The 13,655-nt window shown below is 41.6% G+C and overlaps 1 protein-coding gene across 8 annotated transcripts in view; it reads right to left on the reverse strand.

Moving 5' to 3' along the window:
- LOC144497394 (fizzy-related protein homolog) overlaps positions 1–13,655 on the reverse strand; it is a 78,681-nt gene that overhangs the window by 25,525 nt on the left and 39,501 nt on the right. For all 8 annotated transcript variants that reach the window (XM_078218593.1, XM_078218595.1, XM_078218590.1 and 5 more), the window contains 2 exons: positions 13,065–13,147; positions 12,195–12,378 (listed from right to left, as the gene is read on the reverse strand). In XM_078218593.1, coding sequence (XP_078074719.1) covers positions 12,195–12,378; positions 13,065–13,147 — 267 coding nt within the window. The remainder of the gene's footprint in view (positions 1–12,194; positions 12,379–13,064; positions 13,148–13,655) is intronic.

Consider the following 13,655-nt stretch of genomic DNA (forward strand, 5'->3'; position numbering starts at 1 on the left):
TTACTTTAACAGCAGTTTTTCAAGTTTAAAGTGAAAACTAGAAGTGGGCAGCAAAGGAGTCTGGGAAGGGTTTTTATTTTAACTTTAAAAGTCAGTTACCTGGGAGGTTCCCCCTCATTGATCCACTGGAGCAAGCTGAGAGGGGTGATTGAAAAGCAGCAGTGCTGGTAAGAGATTAATTGGATTAATTGAATTGTTTATTTATTTAATTAGTCAGCTAGTGTGTGTATTTTTTTGGCCTTTACTTTAACAGCAGTTTTTCAAGTTTAAAGTGAAAACTAGAAGTGGGCAGCAAAGGAGTCTGGGAAGGGTTTTTATTTTAACTTTAAAAGTCAGTTACCTGGGAGGTTCCCCCTCATTGATCCACTGGAGCAAGCTGAGAGGGGTGATTGAAAAGCAGCAGCGCTGGTAAGAGATTAATTGGATTAATTGAATTGTTTATTTATTTAATTAGTCAGCTAGTGTGTGTATTTTTTTGGCCTTTACTTTAACAGCAGTTTTTCAAGTTTAAAGTGAAAACTAGAAGTGGGCAGCAAAGGAGTCTGGGAAGGGTTTTTATTTTAACTTTAAAAGTCAGTTACCTGGGAGGTTCCCCCTCATTGATCCACTGGAGCAAGCTGAGAGGGGTGATTGAAAAGCAGCAGTGCTAGTAAGAGATTAATTGGATTAATTGAATTGTTTATTTATTTAATTAGTCAGCTAGTGTGTGTATTTTTTTGGCCTTTACTTTAACAGCAGTTTTTCAAGTTTAAAGTGAAAACTAGAAGTGGGCAGCAAAGGAGTCTGGGAAGGGTTTTTATTTTAACTTTAAAAGTCAGTTACCTGGGAGGTTCCCCCTCATTGATCCACTGGAGCAAGCTGAGAGGGGTGATTGAAAAGCAGCAGTGCTGGTAAGAGATTAATTGGATTAATTGAATTGTTTATTTATTTAATTAGTCAGCTAGTGTGTGTATTTTTTTGGCCTTTACTTTAACAGCAGTTTTTCAAGTTTAAAGTGAAAACTAGAAGTGGGCAGCAAAGGAGTCTGGGAAGGGTTTTTATTTTAACTTTAAAAGTCAGTTACCTGGGAGGTTCCCCCTCATTGATCCACTGGAGCAAGCTGAGAGGGGTGATTGAAAAGCAGCAGCGCTGGTAAGAGATTAATTGGATTAATTGAATTGTTTATTTATTTAATTAGTCAGCTAGTGTGTGTATTTTTTTGGCCTTTACTTTAACAGCAGTTTTTCAAGTTTAAAGTGAAAACTAGAAGTGGGCAGCAAAGGAGTCTGGGAAGGGTTTTTATTTTAACTTTAAAAGTCAGTTACCTGGGAGGTTCCCCCTCATTGATCCACTGGAGCAAGCTGAGAGGGGTGATTGAAAAGCAGCAGTGCTGGTAAGAGATTAATTGGATTAATTGAATTGTTTATTTATTTAATTAGTCAGCTAGTGTGTGTATTTTTTTGGCCTTTACTTTAACAGCAGTTTTTCAAGTTTAAAGTGAAAACTAGAAGTGGGCAGCAAAGGAGTCTGGGAAGGGTTTTTATTTTAACTTTAAAAGTCAGTTACCTGGGAGGTTCCCCCTCATTGATCCACTGGAGCAAGCTGAGAGGGGTGATTGAAAAGCAGCAGTGCTGGTAAGAGATTAATTGGATTAATTGAATTGTTTATTTATTTAATTAGTCAGCTAGTGTGTGTATTTTTTTGGCCTTTACTTTAACAGCAGTTTTTCAAGTTTAAAGTGAAAACTAGAAGTGGGCAGCAAAGGAGTCTGGGAAGGGTTTTTATTTTAACTTTAAAAGTCAGTTACCTGGGAGGTTCCCCCTCATTGATCCACTGGAGCAAGCTGAGAGGGGTGATTGAAAAGCAGCAGTGCTGGTAAGAGATTAATTGGATTAATTGAATTGTTTATTTATTTAATTAGTCAGCTAGTGTGTGTATTTTTTTGGCCTTTACTTTAACAGCAGTTTTTCAAGTTTAAAGTGAAAACTAGAAGTGGGCAGCAAAGGAGTCTGGGAAGGGTTTTTATTTTAACTTTAAAAGTCAGTTACCTGGGAGGTTCCCCCTCATTGATCCACTGGAGCAAGCTGAGAGGGGTGATTGAAAAGCAGCAGTGCTGGTAAGAGATTAATTGGATTAATTGAATTGTTTATTTATTTAATTAGTCAGCTAGTGTGTGTATTTTTTTGGCCTTTACTTTAACAGCAGTTTTTCAAGTTTAAAGTGAAAACTAGAAGTGGGCAGCAAAGGAGTCTGGGAAGGGTTTTTATTTTAACTTTAAAAGTCAGTTACCTGGGAGGTTCCCCCTCATTGATCCACTGGAGCAAGCTGAGAGGGGTGATTGAAAAGCAGCAGTGCTGGTAAGAGATTAATTGGATTAATTGAATTGTTTATTTATTTAATTAGTCAGCTAGTGTGTGTATTTTTTTGGCCTTTACTTTAACAGCAGTTTTTCAAGTTTAAAGTGAAAACTAGAAGTGGGCAGCAAAGGAGTCTGGGAAGGGTTTTTATTTTAACTTTAAAAGTCAGTTACCTGGGAGGTTCCCCCTCATTGATCCACTGGAGCAAGCTGAGAGGGGTGATTGAAAAGCAGCAGTGCTGGTAAGAGATTAATTGGATTAATTGAATTGTTTATTTATTTAATTAGTCAGCTAGTGTGTGTATTTTTTTGGCCTTTACTTTAACAGCAGTTTTTCAAGTTTAAAGTGAAAACTAGAAGTGGGCAGCAAAGGAGTCTGGGAAGGGTTTTTATTTTAACTTTAAAAGTCAGTTACCTGGGAGGTTCCCCCTCATTGATCCACTGGAGCAAGCTGAGAGGGGTGATTGAAAAGCAGCAGTGCTGGTAAGAGATTAATTGGATTAATTGAATTGTTTATTTATTTAATTAGTCAGCTAGTGTGTGTATTTTTTTGGCCTTTACTTTAACAGCAGTTTTTCAAGTTTAAAGTGAAAACTAGAAGTGGGCAGCAAAGGAGTCTGGGAAGGGTTTTTATTTTAACTTTAAAAGTCAGTTACCTGGGAGGTTCCCCCTCATTGATCCACTGGAGCAAGCTGAGAGGGGTGATTGAAAAGCAGCAGTGCTGGTAAGAGATTAATTGGATTAATTGAATTGTTTATTTATTTAATTAGTCAGCTAGTGTGTGTATTTTTTTGGCCTTTACTTTAACAGCAGTTTTTCAAGTTTAAAGTGAAAACTAGAAGTGGGCAGCAAAGGAGTCTGGGAAGGGTTTTTATTTTAACTTTAAAAGTCAGTTACCTGGGAGGTTCCCCCTCATTGATCCACTGGAGCAAGCTGAGAGGGGTGATTGAAAAGCAGCAGTGCTGGTAAGAGATTAATTGGATTAATTGAATTGTTTATTTATTTAATTAGTCAGCTAGTGTGTGTATTTTTTTGGCCTTTACTTTAACAGCAGTTTTTCAAGTTTAAAGTGAAAACTAGAAGTGGGCAGCAAAGGAGTCTGGGAAGGGTTTTTATTTTAACTTTAAAAGTCAGTTACCTGGGAGGTTCCCCCTCATTGATCCACTGGAGCAAGCTGAGAGGGGTGATTGAAAAGCAGCAGTGCTGGTAAGAGATTAATTGGATTAATTGAATTGTTTATTTATTTAATTAGTCAGCTAGTGTGTGTATTTTTTTGGCCTTTACTTTAACAGCAGTTTTTCAAGTTTAAAGTGAAAACTAGAAGTGGGCAGCAAAGGAGTCTGGGAAGGGTTTTTATTTTAACTTTAAAAGTCAGTTACCTGGGAGGTTCCCCCTCATTGATCCACTGGAGCAAGCTGAGAGGGGTGATTGAAAAGCAGCAGTGCTGGTAAGAGATTAATTGGATTAATTGAATTGTTTATTTATTTAATTAGTCAGCTAGTGTGTGTATTTTTTTGGCCTTTACTTTAACAGCAGTTTTTCAAGTTTAAAGTGAAAACTAGAAGTGGGCAGCAAAGGAGTCTGGGAAGGGTTTTTATTTTAACTTTAAAAGTCAGTTACCTGGGAGGTTCCCCCTCATTGATCCACTGGAGCAAGCTGAGAGGGGTGATTGAAAAGCAGCAGTGCTGGTAAGAGATTAATTGGATTAATTGAATTGTTTATTTATTTAATTAGTCAGCTAGTGTGTGTATTTTTTTGGCCTTTACTTTAACAGCAGTTTTTCAAGTTTAAAGTGAAAACTAGAAGTGGGCAGCAAAGGAGTCTGGGAAGGGTTTTTATTTTAACTTTAAAAGTCAGTTACCTGGGAGGTTCCCCCTCATTGATCCACTGGAGCAAGCTGAGAGGGGTGATTGAAAAGCAGCAGTGCTGGTAAGAGATTAATTGGATTAATTGAATTGTTTATTTATTTAATTAGTCAGCTAGTGTGTGTATTTTTTTGGCCTTTACTTTAACAGCAGTTTTTCAAGTTTAAAGTGAAAACTAGAAGTGGGCAGCAAAGGAGTCTGGGAAGGGTTTTTATTTTAACTTTAAAAGTCAGTTACCTGGGAGGTTCCCCCTCATTGATCCACTGGAGCAAGCTGAGAGGGGTGATTGAAAAGCAGCAGTGCTGGTAAGAGATTAATTGGATTAATTGAATTGTTTATTTATTTAATTAGTCAGCTAGTGTGTGTATTTTTTTGGCCTTTACTTTAACAGCAGTTTTTCAAGTTTAAAGTGAAAACTAGAAGTGGGCAGCAAAGGAGTCTGGGAAGGGTTTTTATTTTAACTTTAAAAGTCAGTTACCTGGGAGGTTCCCCCTCATTGATCCACTGGAGCAAGCTGAGAGGGGTGATTGAAAAGCAGCAGTGCTGGTAAGAGATTAATTGGATTAATTGAATTGTTTATTTATTTAATTAGTCAGCTAGTGTGTGTATTTTTTTGGCCTTTACTTTAACAGCAGTTTTTCAAGTTTAAAGTGAAAACTAGAAGTGGGCAGCAAAGGAGTCTGGGAAGGGTTTTTATTTTAACTTTAAAAGTCAGTTACCTGGGAGGTTCCCCCTCATTGATCCACTGGAGCAAGCTGAGAGGGGTGATTGAAAAGCAGCAGTGCTGGTAAGAGATTAATTGGATTAATTGAATTGTTTATTTATTTAATTAGTCAGCTAGTGTGTGTATTTTTTTGGCCTTTACTTTAACAGCAGTTTTTCAAGTTTAAAGTGAAAACTAGAAGTGGGCAGCAAAGGAGTCTGGGAAGGGTTTTTATTTTAACTTTAAAAGTCAGTTACCTGGGAGGTTCCCCCTCATTGATCCACTGGAGCAAGCTGAGAGGGGTGATTGAAAAGCAGCAGTGCTGGTAAGAGATTAATTGGATTAATTGAATTGTTTATTTATTTAATTAGTCAGCTAGTGTGTGTATTTTTTTGGCCTTTACTTTAACAGCAGTTTTTCAAGTTTAAAGTGAAAACTAGAAGTGGGCAGCAAAGGAGTCTGGGAAGGGTTTTTATTTTAACTTTAAAAGTCAGTTACCTGGGAGGTTCCCCCTCATTGATCCACTGGAGCAAGCTGAGAGGGGTGATTGAAAAGCAGCAGTGCTGGTAAGAGATTAATTGGATTAATTGAATTGTTTATTTATTTAATTAGTCAGCTAGTGTGTGTATTTTTTTGGCCTTTACTTTAACAGCAGTTTTTCAAGTTTAAAGTGAAAACTAGAAGTGGGCAGCAAAGGAGTCTGGGAAGGGTTTTTATTTTAACTTTAAAAGTCAGTTACCTGGGAGGTTCCCCCTCATTGATCCACTGGAGCAAGCTGAGAGGGGTGATTGAAAAGCAGCAGTGCTGGTAAGAGATTAATTGGATTAATTGAATTGTTTATTTATTTAATTAGTCAGCTAGTGTGTGTATTTTTTTGGCCTTTACTTTAACAGCAGTTTTTCAAGTTTAAAGTGAAAACTAGAAGTGGGCAGCAAAGGAGTCTGGGAAGGGTTTTTATTTTAACTTTAAAAGTCAGTTACCTGGGAGGTTCCCCCTCATTGATCCACTGGAGCAAGCTGAGAGGGGTGATTGAAAAGCAGCAGTGCTGGTAAGAGATTAATTGGATTAATTGAATTGTTTATTTATTTAATTAGTCAGCTAGTGTGTGTATTTTTTTGGCCTTTACTTTAACAGCAGTTTTTCAAGTTTAAAGTGAAAACTAGAAGTGGGCAGCAAAGGAGTCTGGGAAGGGTTTTTATTTTAACTTTAAAAGTCAGTTACCTGGGAGGTTCCCCCTCATTGATCCACTGGAGCAAGCTGAGAGGGGTGATTGAAAAGCAGCAGTGCTGGTAAGAGATTAATTGGATTAATTGAATTGTTTATTTATTTAATTAGTCAGCTAGTGTGTGTATTTTTTTGGCCTTTACTTTAACAGCAGTTTTTCAAGTTTAAAGTGAAAACTAGAAGTGGGCAGCAAAGGAGTCTGGGAAGGGTTTTTATTTTAACTTTAAAAGTCAGTTACCTGGGAGGTTCCCCCTCAGTAGTAGTTTTTTTTTTTCTCTCGGGCCCCTAGCCCTATAAATTGGTGCAGAGGAGATACCCGATCCTCTACACTGGTAGAGGATCCCACCCTTCCATCCTCCTCTAACCTAATTATAAGTGTGGGGAAGTTTTTTGTTTTCTTTTTTTCTTGCTGGTAATGGCTTCAGGGATGGCAGTTCAGGCAGTATGCTGCATCTCCTGTGGGATGTATGTGGTGAGGAAATCCAGTAGTGTTTCAGGAGATTTTAGTTGTAAGAAGTGCATTAGATTGCAGCTTCTGGAGGAGCGTGTAAAGGAGCTGGAGGGGGAGGTAGAGGAACTCCGCATAATTCGGGAGGCGGAGGTGGAAGTTGATAGGAGTTATAGAGAAATAGTAACTCCTAGAAATGAGGCTTGGGTCAATGCCAGGAGGAGGGGTAAGAAGCAATCGGGAAGACAATCCCCTGGGGCGGTTCCCCTCCATAATAGGTTTTCGGTGCTGGAGGCTACAGTTGAGGAGGAATCAACTGAGCATAGAGAGCAGATCTCTGGGGGTGAGCCGAGTGAGAAAGCTCAGGTGGTTAGGGGCTGTAAAAGACTGGGCCTTGTGATTGGGGACTCCACAATTAAGGGGACAGATAGGAGGGTCGGAACTAAAGGTAGGGACTCAGGGTTGGTGTGTTGCCTACCAGGGGCTGGGGTCCGGGATGTGTCTGACAGGGTATTCAGGACTCTTAGGGGGGAGGGAGATAAACCACAAGTTATTGTACATGTGGGGACACACGACATAGGGAGGATAGGGGAAGGGGATATTAGGCAGGGATTTATGGAGTTGGGGTGGAAATTAAAGGCCAAGACTGACAGAGTGGTTATCTCTGGACTCTTGCCTGTACCACGGGATAGTTTAGAGAGGAATAGGGAGAGGGAAGGTTTGAATTCATGGCTGAGGGGATGGTGCAGGAGGGAGGGGTTCAGGTACTTAAGCAATTGGGGCTCGTACTGGGGAAGGTGTGACCTCTATGAGAAGGATGGTCTACACCTTAATCAGAAGGGGACCAATATCCTGGGGGGTAAATTTGCTAAGGCCATGCAGGGAGGTTTAAACTGATTCGGGGGGGGGGGGAGGGATCCTGAGTAGTGGGGCTGAAAGTGAGGGATGCATGGATGGGGACTGCAATGCACGGCATTGCAGAGGTGGGGTGGAGCAGGGTTTGAAATGTGTATACTTCAATGCCAGGAGTATTCGCAATAAAGTGGGTGAACTTGCAGCGTGGATCAGTACCTGGGACTTCGATGTTGTGGCTATTTCAGAGACATGGATAGAGCAGGGGCAGGAATGGATGCTGCAGGTCCCGGGGTTCAAATGTTTTAGTCGAAGTAGGGAAGGAGGTAGAAGAGGGGGAGGGGTAGCATTATTGGTCAGAGATTGTATCACAGTGTCAGAGAGGAGGTTTGATGAGGACTTATCTGTTGAGGTAGTATGGGCGGAGATTAGAAATAGGAGAGGAGAGGTCACCCTGTTGGGAGTCTTTTATAGACCTCCTAAAAGTTCTAGAGAGGTTGAGGAAAGGATTGCGGAGTCAATCCTGCTTAGGAGTGATAGTAATAGGGCAATTGTTATGGGGGATTTTAACTTGACTAATATTGACTGGAATTGTTATAGCTCTAGCTCGTTAGAGGGGTCAGTTTTTGTTCAAAGCGTGCAGGAAGGTTTTTTGACTCAGTATGTAGACAGGCCAACTAGAGGTGAGGCTATATTGGATCTGGTGCTGGGAAATGAGCCAGACCAGGTGCTAGACTTGGAGGTTGGTGTGCATTTTGGTGATAGTGACCACAATTCGGTTACGTTCACCTTAGTGATGGAAAGGGATAGGCATGAACCTCGGGCCAGTGGTTTTAGCTGGGGGAAGGGTAATTATGAGGCTATTAGGAGAGAATTAGGAAACATAGGTTGGACTAGGAGATTACAGGGACTGGGAACGTCCGACATGTGGAGTTTTTTCAAGGAGCAGCTACTGCGAGTCTGTGATAGGTATGTCCCTGTCAGGCAAGGAGGAATTGGTAGGGCTAGGGAACCGTGGTGCACCAAAAAAGTTTATTTGTTGGTTAAAAAGAAAAAGGAGGCTTATGTTCGGATGAGACGTGAGCACTCGGGTAGTGCACTAGAAAGCTTTAGATTGGCTAAGAGGGAGTTGAAGAGCGAGCTTAGAAGGGCTAAAAGGGGACATGAGAAGACTTTGGCGGATAGGGTTAAAGAGAATCCTAAGGCGTTCTATAGGTATGTCAAGAACAGAAGGTTGGTTAGGGCAAGTTTAGGGCCAGTTATAGATGGCAGAGGGAAGTTATGTGTGGAACCGGAGGAGATTGGTGAAGCATTGAACCAATATTTCTCTTCGGTGTTCACGCAAGGGGACATGAATATAGCTGAGGAGGACACTGGGTTGCAAGGGAGTAGAATAGACAGTATTACAGTTGATAAGGAGGATGTGCAGGATATTCTGGAGGGTCTGAAAATAGATAAATCCCCTGGTCCGGATGGGATTTATCCAAGGATTCTCTGGGAGGCAAGAGAAGTGATTGCAGAGCCTCTGGCTCTGATCTTCAGGTCGTCGTTGGCCTCTGGTATAGTACCAGAAGATTGGAGGTTAGCGAATGTTGTCCCATTGTTTAAGAAGGGGAACAGAGACTTCCCCGGGAATTATAGACCGGTGAGTCTCACTTCTGTTGTCGGCAAGATGTTGGAAAAAATTATAAGGGATAGGATTTATAGTTATTTGGAGAGTAATGAATTGATAGGTGATAGTCAGCATGGTTTTGTGGCAGGTAGGTCGTGCCTTACTAACCTTATTGAGTTTTTTGAGAAAGTGACCAAGGAGGTGGATGGGGGCAGGGCAGTGGACGTGGTATATATGGATTTTAGTAAGGCGTTTGATAAGGTTCACCATGGTAGGCTTCTGCAGAAAATGCAGATGTATGGGATTGGGGGTGATCTAGGAAATTGGATCAGGAATTGGCTAGCGGATAGGAAACAGAGGGTGGTGGTTGATAGTAAATATTCATCATGGAGTGCGGTTACAAGTGGTGTACCTCAGGGATCTGTTTTGGGGCCACTGCTGTTTGTAATATTTATTAATGATCTGGATGAGGGTATAGTTGGGTGGATTAGCAAATTTGCTGATGACACCAAAGTCGGTGGTGTGGTAGACAGTGAGGAAGGGTGTCGTAGTTTGCAGGAAGACTTAGACAGGTTGCAAAGTTGGGCCGAGAGGTGGCGGATGGAGTTTAATGCGGAGAAGTGTGAGGTAATTCACTTTGGTAGGAATAACAGATGTGTTGAGTATAGGGCTAACGGGAGGACTTTGAATAGTGTGGAGGAGCAGAGGGATCTAGGTATATGTGTGCATAGATCCCTGAAAGTTGGGAATCAAGTAGATAAGGTTGTTAAGAAGGCATATGGTGTCTTGGCGTTTATTGGTAGGGGGATTGAATTTAGGAGTCGTAGCGTTATGTTGCAACTGTACACAACTCTGGTGCGGCCGCACTTGGAGTACTGTGTGCAGTTCTGGTCCCCACATTACAGGAAGGATGTGGAGGCTTTGGAGAGGGTGCAGAGGAGGTTTACCAGGATGTTGCCTGGTATGGAGGGGAGATCCTATGAGGAGAGGCTGAGGGATTTGGGATTGTTTTCGCTGGAAAGGCGGCGGCTAAGAGGGGATCTTATTGAAACATATAAGATGATTAGAGGTTTAGATAGGGTGGATAGTGATAGCCTTTTTCCTCTGATGGAGAAATCCAGCACGAGGGGGCATGGCTTTAAATTGAGGGGGGGTAGTTATAGAACCGATGTCAGGGGTAGGTTCTTTACCCAGAGGGTGGTGAGGGATTGGAATGCCCTGCCAGCATCAGTAGTAAATGCGCCGAGTTTGGGGGCGTTTAAGAGATCCGTAGATAGGTTCATGGACGAAAAGAAATTGGTTTAGGTTGGAGGGTCACAGTTTTTTTTTAACTGGTCGGTGCAACATCGTGGGCCGAAGGGCCTGTTCTGCGCTGTTATGTTCTATGTTCTATGTTCTATAGAGTTAATCAAAATGGATTAAAAACAAACCTATATGAAAAAATATAAATGTGTTCTTTCTGGACTTGCAAAGAAATTGTTGAATGATTTCTGAGCAAAAGACTGGACATGTTGAACGCCTTTCACTCATCCCAACATTCCCATATTTCTGCTGTAACACGTGCTGACAAATCTCAAATACCAAACTCCAAAAAGAGACAGCACCATTTTCTGTATTGCTTCTCTCAAACTGCCCAGTTAATTTTGGAACCTCGCTACATGGGGAAACCAGGCAGAATCACTGCTTGGTACAACATGCTGACATTCAAACAAATCAGACCCATCAAAAGGCCAGGGCTGGAATTTTACCGCCACCCCCGCCCTGATCACAGAACGGAATTTTACTTTGGCCTCGGGTGGGATTTTACAAGCCTCGCCCGAGTGAAGTCGTAAAATACTGGCTCAGGACTTTTGAAGAGGAAAAATTCACTTTAAACTGATGAAATACAAGTACAGGTACTGATTATCCCGGTAGATCTTCCCTCCTTTCAAGGACATGAGGTTATATTTTCACAGGCATTGGTTGCCTCCCAGTGTCCACCATTCCTTGCGTGTGAATTTACCAATGAATGTTGGCAGGTTCATAATGGCCAAGCCTAATCCTGCCCTCACCCAAAGTTGACAAATACAACAATGCAGCATGGATTAAGGATGGGAAGCTCTGGCCGATTCTCCCCAACCCATCCCACCATTGCCCCAACTAAGAATCACTGATGTAGCAGTGACAAGAGACCGAACTTTGGAACATCTTAGCCTACATGGCTCAGTGTTGTATCAGTTATTCACTTAGCAATGAGGGAACATTGACAGAATTTTAGATATCGCATCCCTTTACCCGTGTAAAAGGAAACCAAAGCCTTCTGACTCGCCTGGATAGCCAGTGCAATTCTGCATCGTTTGGCAACTGAATTAATGCAGTTCTTGCAGGAAGCACGGGAGTGACTCCAGCTGAAACTCTCCACCATGTATACATTCAGTTAAAGAACTAATAATTCACATTGATTTATATTGTGGAGTTGTAGTCAGGGGTTCTGATAAAAAGCGGGTAGATTCTCTGGTCATACTCTGATGGATACTTCTCTGGAACTGATGCCTAAAGTCCTGCCTCACCACAAAATCGTGCAAACCCAAGACATATTCAACAGAGAAAGCATCAAATTTATAACAACTATTGCAAATTTTAAAAACCAACAATCTTCTAGCCCAAGTGTTGATAAAAAGGACTAAGTTTAAAGTTTATTTTTTAGTGTCACAAGTAAGCTTACATTAACACTGCAATGAAGTTATTGTGAACATCCCCTAGTTGCCTCACTCGGGCACCTGTTCGGGTACACTGAGGGAGAATTTAGCATGGCCAACGCACCTAACCAGCACATCTTTCAGTCTGTGGGAGGAAACCGGAGGAAACCCACGTAGACACGGGGAGAACGTGCAGACTCTGCACAGACAGTGACCGAAGCCAAGAATCGAACCCGGGTCCCTGGCGCTGTGAGGCAGCAGTGCCAACCATTGTTCTGATATACCACCCTAAGCTAATACTTAACTAATACCCTATGTAAGCTTTATTCAGTGATCTGACTCTAAATACAATAAAATAGTACAACAAAATAAACTGGCCCTCAAGTGAAAAGGAAAATAAGTTAACATGTTAAATGTGTGACAAGAAAATGTTGCAGTCATTATGAAGAGTTATCAAGTTAACTGGCAGTAGCTTACCTGACTGGTACATGCACTCCACAAGTAAACACAAGCACCGAGACCAACACTTAGAACATTTGCAGCTGACCAATCCACTAGATTGAGGTAAAAATCATCCTGCAATTCTGGAGCATCCAGAACTTTAAACGGAATCTTTGAAATCTTTCTCGTTGGTTTCCGTGGCGACCGTAACAACTTTTGACTGTTCAAATGGGAACAAAGTTGGATCAATATTTAGCTGAAGAGGTTATGGTATTAACTCTAGTTTGTACAAATAAGGAAGTTCTTTCAGCCTTAGTGAATTTAGACCTGTCTGCTGAGCCAGGCACATAACATGAAATTTTAAATAGGCACCTCAACCTCAACACATTTTATCACAAATTTTTGTTGCCTTAGTAGTAGCAAGCCTAAGGGGGAGGTCAATGCATTGTTATGAATAGGAATACAGTGAGTCTTACAGTCATGCAACATGTGGAGAGCCGCAAGTAGTCAACTGCCCTCCAAGAATGACTGAGTCAAACCCATTGTTTTTCTAGTTCTCTTTCACTCAGAATAGTTCCTGAAACCTAGATCTCTGAAACAGATTCTGGTCATCAACCCCAATCCTTTTCCTCCCATTTCTGGGCTCCAGTCATTCATACCTGCGTGAATTTCTTAGAAACATTGTAGAATTATGGATATTTAAATCCAACAGCCGCTTGTGCCTACGCTGCCTCATTGCTAGAATGATCTAAAATATGTAGTCCTGTTCTACTTTTCATAAATATTTCAAGGGAAAACTGGATAAAAGTGTTGTGCAAGTGCAAAAGCTTTCCATTGGAGCGCCAAAATCCTCCATAATCATTAGACAAAGTTAATCATGGTGTTTAACCCACGCAGACCGATTACCTTTTATTGCTGACCGGGGACAATGAATATGGAGAAATCTCATTCCCACTTTCAGTAGTCGATCTCTTTGTGCTCAAGGCATACTGCAAACAAGACAACACACAAGCTCAATTTAAAATGTGGCCTGAAACTGAATTCTGCCAAAATCAACAGGACTCAAAATGAAATAGTACGTGATAGGTTCATTGCTGCAGTTTTATTTTAAGTTTATTCATTCACGCGATGTGGGCATCACTAGCTCGGCCAACATTCACTGCCCGTCCCTAATGGCACAATGGGTACACCTACAGCATTTATTTATAATTTATTCTTTCATTTGGGCGTCACTGGCAAGCCATAGGTCAGCACGGTGGCACAGTGGTTAGCACTGCTGTCTCAGAGGAACCTGGGTTCGATCCTTGGCTTGGATCACTGCCTGTGTGGAGTTTGCACGTTCTCCCCGCGTCTGCGTGGGTTTCCTCCGGGTGCTCCGGTTTCCTTCCACACTCCAAAGGATGTGCGGGTTAGGTCGATTGGCCATGCTAAATTCCCCCTTAGTGTCAGGGGTATTAGTAGGGTAAGATACGTGGGGTAACTGGATAGGGCCTGGGT

The sequence above is a fragment of the Mustelus asterias genome, chromosome 8, assembly GCF_964213995.1.
Source record: "Mustelus asterias chromosome 8, sMusAst1.hap1.1, whole genome shotgun sequence".
NCBI classification, from domain to species: Eukaryota; Metazoa; Chordata; class Chondrichthyes; order Carcharhiniformes; family Triakidae; genus Mustelus; species Mustelus asterias.